Genomic DNA, 7,532 nt, shown 5'->3' with positions numbered 1-7,532 from the left:
ACATAATAATCCAGGTTCCTAAGCTTCCTCGAATGAGCATGCAATTGACAACACGGGGCCTACACTCTAGCATGGTGGCTACTGGCTGGAGCTCCCTTAGAGGCTCAGTGTGGTCCCCTGTTGTCGTTCACTGCGTTACCTGATTGGCCTTGGCAGTCATTTGAGTTTGTGACCCTGATGTAGCCTATCCCCCAACCATATACATGGACAACCCAAGGCCCAGAGGATAGAGCCCTTTCCCAAGGCCACCCTGGGAGTCCGTAGGGCAAAGCTGGTGCTCTTTCACCAACATTTTGCTGCTTCCTTTTGCAAGCAATAGGAGGGAGCCTAAGAGAAGGGAAGCGTCTCCATTGAGTCCCAAAGAAATGTCTCAATACTCTCCTCTGAGGGAAAGGACATGGCAGTGATTCTCAAGCAGAAGCTTCGCTCCCTGGAGCTCTGCTCCCGGCTTCTGGCCTTGGTGGACCAAAGCTCTCACCTCCTCTGACGTCCTCCCAAGCTTGGGGAGAAAGGGAGAACCTTGTCCAGCCTCAGGAATCTTGCTGTGCTATCTTCCTAGTGACGGAAAATGTTTATCCATTCACTATCTGTGTAGTGTACAATTCTGGGAGGGACACAGTGCAGATCGACTCCCAAATCTACTGATTTCCTGCTCCTTGTCAGTGCCCTGTGCTAGCCTTGCGGGATGGGGTGGGGAATGTGGCAGTGCCGGAGCCTGTCTTCCCAAAGAGCAAGGCTGCAGCGTGGGCCCCTCATACAGTCATTTTACCTCTCAGGAAACTCCCCCAGCCCCTGTGGATCTTTCCTACCTTAGGAAAAGACAAACACAGGTTTGGATAGGATTAGAACGTGGAAAGGTCTTAAGAAGGGCCCCTTGATGAGGTCCTGGTGCCGTTCAGCCCATCTTTCTCTATGGATACCACTCAGTGGGACACCAGAGGCAGGGTGGGGTTGGCTAAAACAAGATCCAGCCCAAGCAGGATCTGATCCTCCCTCAACCCCACCAAAGTTGACCCACCTCTCCCTTCAGTAATTCCTAGCCCTCTGCTCTTTCCCTCAGGAGTTCTCCACTTCTAAGTGAAGCCAGGAGAGCAAAGGTCACTCTGGTTTACAAGTGGTTTGCCCAGCTTTTCGGCTTTTCACTAAGATGAGGACTGGTCTTTGGTAAAAATGACTCCCTTTCTGACTGCTTATCAAGGGTGGGCTCTAGGCTGGACCCTCACAACACCCCGCGAGGTGTGGGCTGTCATTACTCCCATGTGCAAGAGAATTGAGGTTCAGCCTGGCTAAGTGACTCACCCAAGGTCACAAAGTTGTTTTTTGTTTTTTTTGTTTGTTTGTTTTTGAGACGGAGTTTCGCTCTTGTTGCCCAGACTGGAGTGCAATGGCGCGATCTCGGCTCACTTCAACCTCCGCCTCCCAGGTTCAAGTGATTCTCCTGCCTCAGCCGCTCTAGTAGGTGGGATTACAGGCATATGCCACCGCGCCTGGCTAATTTTGTATTTTTAGTAGAGACAGTGTTTCTCCATGTTGGTCAGGCTGGTCTCGATCTCCCGCCCTCAGATGATCCACCTGCCTCGGCCTCCCAAAGTGCTGGGATTACAGGCATGAGCCACCACGCCTGGCCATTCAAGGTCACAAAGTTAGTAAGAAGCTGTGCAGCCAAGGATTCTGACCAGATTAGTTTGACCCAGAGACTAAAGTGTTAACCATTATGCTTTACTCCCTCCAGTGTCTACTCTGGCCTCCTCCGAGGCTGCAGGGCGAAAGAGGGGGCTCTATAGCACACTCAGGTTGAGTTGCTGGACTATCCCTTAAGACTCTTTTCTTTTTAAATATAAGCAAGGCTGGGACGGTGGCTCACGCCTGTAATCTCAACACTTTGGGAGGCCAAGGTGGGCAGATCACCTGAGGTCGGGAGATCGAGACCAGCCTGACCAACATGGAGAAACCCTGTCTCTACTCAAAATACAAAATTAGCTGGGCATGGTGGCGCATGCCTGTAATCCCAGCTACTCAGGAGGCTGGGACAGGAGAATCGCTTGAACCTGGGAGGCGGAGGTTGCGGTGAGCCGAGATCGCGCCATTGCACTCCAACCTGGGCAACAAGAGCAAAACTGTCTCAAAAAAAAAAAAAAAAAAAAAATCAGCAAAACTAGAACTAGGAGAGCTTTGCTTTTTATTCTAAATCTGAATCAACTGAAAAATCAAATCTGCTTTTCACACCTTGGCTCTTCATGCCCAAGTAGCTGTCTGCTGTGGGGACTGTTTGCCCTCCCCATGTCTGTTTCCTCCGTCACTGCTGCTGCACTGTAACAGCTAGGCCATCAGCAATATCAGGAGGTAGAGAGGCAGAAGGAGATTGTCTATCTGTGTAGTGTATGCTTCCAGGAGGGACACAGTGCTGATGGACCCCAAAATCCAAGCATAACTGTAGTTTAGGTCCACTCCACTGTCAAAGATTAAGATCAGAGCTACAGAAATGATCTGCGCAAATATAGATGTCATGGTCCCCTCAAAAGTCTTTTTGGTTCCAGGCCAGCGGATCTCCCCCATGGTGCTACCGAAGATGGAGGCCACAGTATCACCCACACCCACAGCCAGGACACCGGCATAGGGGACGAGGGCCCTGGCTCCTCCCAGGCTACCCTTCTGTGTGCAGGGTCTGGGGATCAGCCAGATGGGAAGAGACATGCCCAGGAGCAGGTAGATGTGTGTCAGAATGAGTGGTCCACTGTCTCGTTCATCCAGAAAAAGGGACAGGAAGCTCCGTAGAGTGTGACCCAAGGGCTTGATGCGGAAGTAGCGCACATACTCCAGGAAGATGAAGACCGCCAGGCATACAGTGGCGGCTACATAGAGCAGTGGCCGGTCAAAGATGATACCTGGGATGTAGGTGGCTACCACAATGAGGTGGAAATACTTTCGGGCGATGGTGGGGGCCTGGTGCTTCTTGGACTCGGAAGATGACCGCTTGGCATTCTGGTACAGCACCACCAGGCAGGCCAAGGTGGCCAGCAGAGACCAATAGGCTAGGAGGTAGATGCGGGTGTCTGTCTGGAAGAGAAACTGAAGAAGCCAGAGCAGGGGATTCCTGCGGATGAGCCGGTGCAGCCAGGGTAGGACCACACCAAGGCTCAGCACACAGGTCATGAGGTGGAAGAAGATGGAGGAGGCCCAGGTGCCTGAGTCCATGAAGACGAACAGAGTGCTGAAGAAGATGCCCATGAGTACCATCCCTACTACCACCACCAGCAGGAAGAAGTCCACTGGGTCCCCCTGACTTTCCACCAGTGTCAGAGAGCGCTTGATGAGCTGGTTGAGGACAAAGCTAATGCCACCCAATACCAGCAGTGCCTCGCCAGGGGTGAAGCAGCGGGGCAGCAGGTACAGCAGGATCATGTTGAGATAAACGAAGATCAGAAGGACTTCCAGGACTTCGATCACCTCCCCCACGCTCAGCGAGTGCTTCATGATATAAATGATAACACCTCCAGCCAAGCCCAAGATGACACAAGTGTTGGTTGGCACTGGGCGAGTGATGCCGAGCGCCAACACTGATGAGAAGAGGGCCACTGCCATGCCAGTGGCTGCCACCACAATGCCAAAACGCTCAAAGAACGGGTTCCCAGCAGTCTGGCACCGCTCCTTCATGACTAGTCCAAGCAAAGGCATGACCATGGAGGCGGGCAATAGGCCACTGTTTGCGGACATTCGGAACTGGAAGACGGCGCTTCCCTGCTGTAGCAGCCGGTCCCACTTGTATTGGACGTAGAAGGCCTGCACTGCGAGGGCCACGGCGCACCACGAGTATCGGTCCCATACGGTTGCGTGGATGCTCAGCACCACTGCAAACACTACTGCCGCCTCTGCCAGCACCGATCCACTCAGCGGAGCCCCAGGCCCCGGGGCCGGAGATGGGCACTCTCGGGTCATATCTCTAGACCTGGGGCTTCACGGAGGCCGGGGCGACTACGGACGCCCTAGACTTCGGGCCCCTCAGCCCCGTCAAGCAAAGGGAGGCACTTTCACCCGGCCAGCAACCTTCTCCCTCCGTTCTCCAGAAGCGAAAAGGGAACTCCACCGCAGGTCACTTCTGCGGCCTGGGAGCTGGCGCCCGGCCACCCCCCACAGCCTCCAACCTACGGCGTGGACGTCGCCACTCTGCAGCCTTCCTCACAGTTACAGCCGCCCCCGCTGCCGGTTCCTCACCTCTTTGGGCCTCGCCATCTTGGCACCGCCCCGCGGCAACGTCACGTGACGAAATCCCCGCCCACGCTCCGGATCCGGGGGCGAGCGGTCACGTGGGCATGGCGTCTGGGGGCGGGGTCAGGGCGCGCGGGCGCGCGAAGATGGCGGCGGCCGCCGGCGGGCCGTGTGTGAGGTGCGGAGCGGGTCGAATGGACCAGGGTGGCTGTGAAGCGCGGTGTCAAAGCCGAGCGGAAGCGGGGCGGGAATTGGAGGCGGGATGTGGCGACGGTGGCAGGGCCAACCCCGGCTGGTTGGACGGGCACCGAGACGGGAGGCGGTTACGTCCAAATGGTCCCCGCGCGCGGGGATCTGAAGTCTTCTTCAGGAGGGGGGCCGGCTCTTCACCCCTTCCCTCCGCGCTCGGCCTCCCATCTCCTCACCCAGGGCCCTTTGCCTTCCTCCTCTCTCACCTCCGGCGCGTCTCTTGGCGCCCCACCCGCGCTTCCTTCTCCGGCCGTGACGCTCCCTCGAGCCACGGGGAGCTTTGCGGTCGCCTGGGGTACCCCCCACCCACGTCCCTGCTGCAGGCTCCCAGTGTCCTGCCCCGGCGTCGAGTGCGCCCTGCTGGCTCCCCGACCTCTCCCGCGATCTGTTCTTGTTAGGATTTTGTTTCGCGTTGAGCGGAGCCACGCTTGCGGCTTCTGTCCTCTCCGCGCCTCGTATCGTTCTTTTCTTGCACTGAATCAGTCAGCCAGCATGTCCAAATCCTCCAGGAGATTTCAGGAATTGAACTAGGCTTTAGGGACAAGAAGATGAAATATTATATACGAAAGCTACAATTTTGACAAAGTGCTTTCTAGCGTCAGACCCTGGTGGAGCGCTTCCCATGAGTTATCTCATTCAATTCTCGCAACTCCGAGAGGCGCCTTCTATTTCACAGATGACTCAGAAGTCCGGCTCAGAGCTAGCCAAGTGATAAAGAGAGCATTCAGGCTGAAGTCTGCGTGCCTCCAGTGCTATAACCAGACCACCACGCCTCCCTCTGTCTTCCACATTGCAGCTCGAAGGTCTTCGTTCTTCCCACCACCCTCCCTCAAAGTTAAACATCCCTGTCTCTTATCCTTCCCTGTGCCAGCAGTGTTTTCCCCAATTTTTTTTTTTTTTTTTTTTTTGAGACGGAGTCTCGCTCTGTCGTCCAGGCTGGAGTGCAGTGGCACGATCTCGGCTCACTGCAAGCTCTGTCTCCCGGGTTCATGCTATTCTCCTGCCTCAGCCTCCCAAGTAGCTGGGGATACAGGCACCCGCCACAACGCCTGGCTAATTTTTTGTATTTTCAGTAGAGACAGGGTTTCACTGTGTTAGCCAGGATGGTCTCGATCTCCTGACCTCATGATCCGCCCGCCTCGACCTCCCAAAGTGCTGGGATTACAGGCATGAGCCACCGTGCCCGGCCCTAACAATATTATTATATAACAAGATTACTTTCCAAAAATTTAACAAATCATTTTGTATATTGAGATTTTTTGCTTTTAGAGAGTAGACAAAATGGCTATGAGGCAGTGAACAAGTTTGTATGATCAGAAAGAGCAAAATTACCTCTGTTCTCTCATTTTGCAGGAGCAGTAGAGAACTGTGGACTATTCTGCTTGGAAGGTCAGCTCTGAGAGAGCTGGTAAGTGGTGGTGTTCTTGAGTGGGTTCTCTGGGTTCTTTGTGTAGCTTTTGTTACCAAAAAAACACTTTTTTTTAAATGTAGGAAGTAAACACATTTATTTATTTAGAGACAGAGTTTTGCTCTTGTTTCCCAGGCTGGAGTGCAATGGCGTGATCTCGGCTCACCGCAACCTCCGCCTCCCAGGTTCAAGCGATTCTCCTGCCTCAGCTTCTCGAGTAGCTGGGATTACAGGCATGCACCACCACGCCCGACTAATTTTGTATTTTTAGTAGAGATGGGGTTTTTCCATTTTGGTCAGGCTGGTCTCGAACTCCCGACCTTAGGTGATCTGCCTTCCTTGGCCTCCCAAATTGCTGTGATTATAGGCGTGAGCCACCACACCTGGCCTATTTATTTATTTTGAGATGGAGTTTCACTCTTGTTACCCAGGCTGGAGTGTAATAGCATGATCCCAGCTCACTGCAACCTCCGCCTCCCGAGTTCAAGCGATTTTCCTGCCACAGCCTCCCGAGTAGCTGAGATTACAGGTGCATGCCACCACACCTGGCTAATTTTTGTATTTTTAGTGGAGACAGGGTTTCACCATGTTGGCCAGGCTGGTGTTGAACTCCTGACCTCAGGTGATCTACTTGCCTTGGCATCTCAAAGTCCTGGGATAACAGGCGTGACAGCCGCTTTTTTTTTTTTTTTGAGGGGGGAGTCTTGCTCCCAGGCTGGAGTGTAAGTAGCTCGATCTTGGCTCACTTCAACCTCTGCCACCTGGGTTCAAGTGATTCTCCTGCCTCAGCCTCCCCAGTAGCTGGGATTAGAGGTGCCCACCGCCACGCCCTGCTGATTTTTATATTTTTAGTAGAGACAGGGTTTTGCCATGTTGGCCAGGTCGGTCTCGAACTCCTGGCCTCAGGTGATCTGCCTGCCTCAGCCTCCCAAAGTGCTGGGATTACAGGCATGAGCCACCACACCCGGCTACGTTTTGTTGTTGTTGTTGTTGAGACAGAGTCTGGCTCTCGCCCAGGTTGGAGTGCAGTGGCATGATCTCGGCTCACCGCATCCTCTGTCTCCTGGGTTCAAGTGATTCCTGCCTTAGCCTCTCAAGGAGCTGGGGATTACAGATGCATGCCACCACGCCCGGCTAATTTTTGTATTTTTAGTAGAGATGGGGTTTCACCATGTTGGCCAGGCTGGTCTTGAATTCCTGGCCTCAGGTGATCTGCCCACCTCAGTCTCCCAAAGTGCTCAGATTGCAGGCATGAGCCACTGTGCCTGGTATAAACACTTTTTTTTGTTCCTAAAACTTTATAAACGTGGTCAGATGCAGTGGCTCATGCCTGTAATCCCAGCACTTTGGAAGGCCAAGGCAGAAGGATCAATTGAGTGCACAAGCTCAAGGCCAGCCCTGGCAACATAGCAAGACCCCGTCTCTACAAAAAATTTTTTAAAAATTAGCCAGGCATGGTGGTGCATGTCTGTAGTCCCAGCTACTTAGGAGTCCGAGGTGGGAGGATTGCTTGATCCTGGGAGGTTGAGGCTGCAGTGAACTCTAGCCTGGGAGACACATCGAGACCCCAGCTCAAAAAAGCAAAAAGCTTTATAAACATTACGCATTCCCTACTTCTTTGCTGAAATGAGACTACCTAGCCTAGCTGCTGAAGTCTTTTAAATCTACC

The 7,532-nt window shown here is 53.6% G+C and overlaps 2 protein-coding genes across 5 annotated transcripts in view; one reads left to right on the top strand and one right to left on the bottom strand.

The window, feature by feature from the left end:
* Positions 1-2,162: 2,162 nt before the first annotated feature.
* Positions 2,163-4,226, bottom strand: DOLK (dolichol kinase). The gene has a single exon (XM_001162301.5). It carries the CDS (start codon positions 3,934-3,936, stop codon positions 2,320-2,322), a length of 1,617 nt encoding a protein of 538 aa, XP_001162301.1. The 5' UTR covers positions 3,937-4,226; the 3' UTR covers positions 2,163-2,319.
* Positions 4,227-4,300: 74 nt separating this feature from the next.
* Positions 4,301-7,532, top strand: part of NUP188 (nucleoporin 188) — a 57,217-nt gene continuing 53,985 nt past the window's right edge. For all 4 annotated transcript variants that reach the window (XM_024345915.2, XM_009457459.4, XM_520414.8 and 1 more), the window contains exons 1-2: positions 4,301-4,384; positions 5,809-5,863. In XM_024345915.2, the coding sequence (XP_024201683.2) occupies positions 4,311-4,384; positions 5,809-5,863 (129 nt within the window). In that variant the 5' untranslated portion in view covers positions 4,301-4,310. The remainder of the gene's footprint in view (positions 4,385-5,808; positions 5,864-7,532) is intronic.

The sequence above is a fragment of the Pan troglodytes genome, chromosome 11, assembly GCF_028858775.2.
Source record: "Pan troglodytes isolate AG18354 chromosome 11, NHGRI_mPanTro3-v2.0_pri, whole genome shotgun sequence".
In the NCBI taxonomy this organism is placed as follows: Eukaryota; Metazoa; Chordata; class Mammalia; order Primates; family Hominidae; genus Pan; species Pan troglodytes.
Note: the sequence above shows the minus strand (reverse complement) of the source record. Positions and strands in the feature narration are given on the sequence as shown.

What these genes read in the sequence shown, in the direction of transcription:
- DOLK (XM_001162301.5), bottom strand. Translation starts at nt 3,936, where the DNA reads ATGACCCGAGAGTGCCCATCTCCGGCCCCGGGGCCTGGGGCTCCGCTG.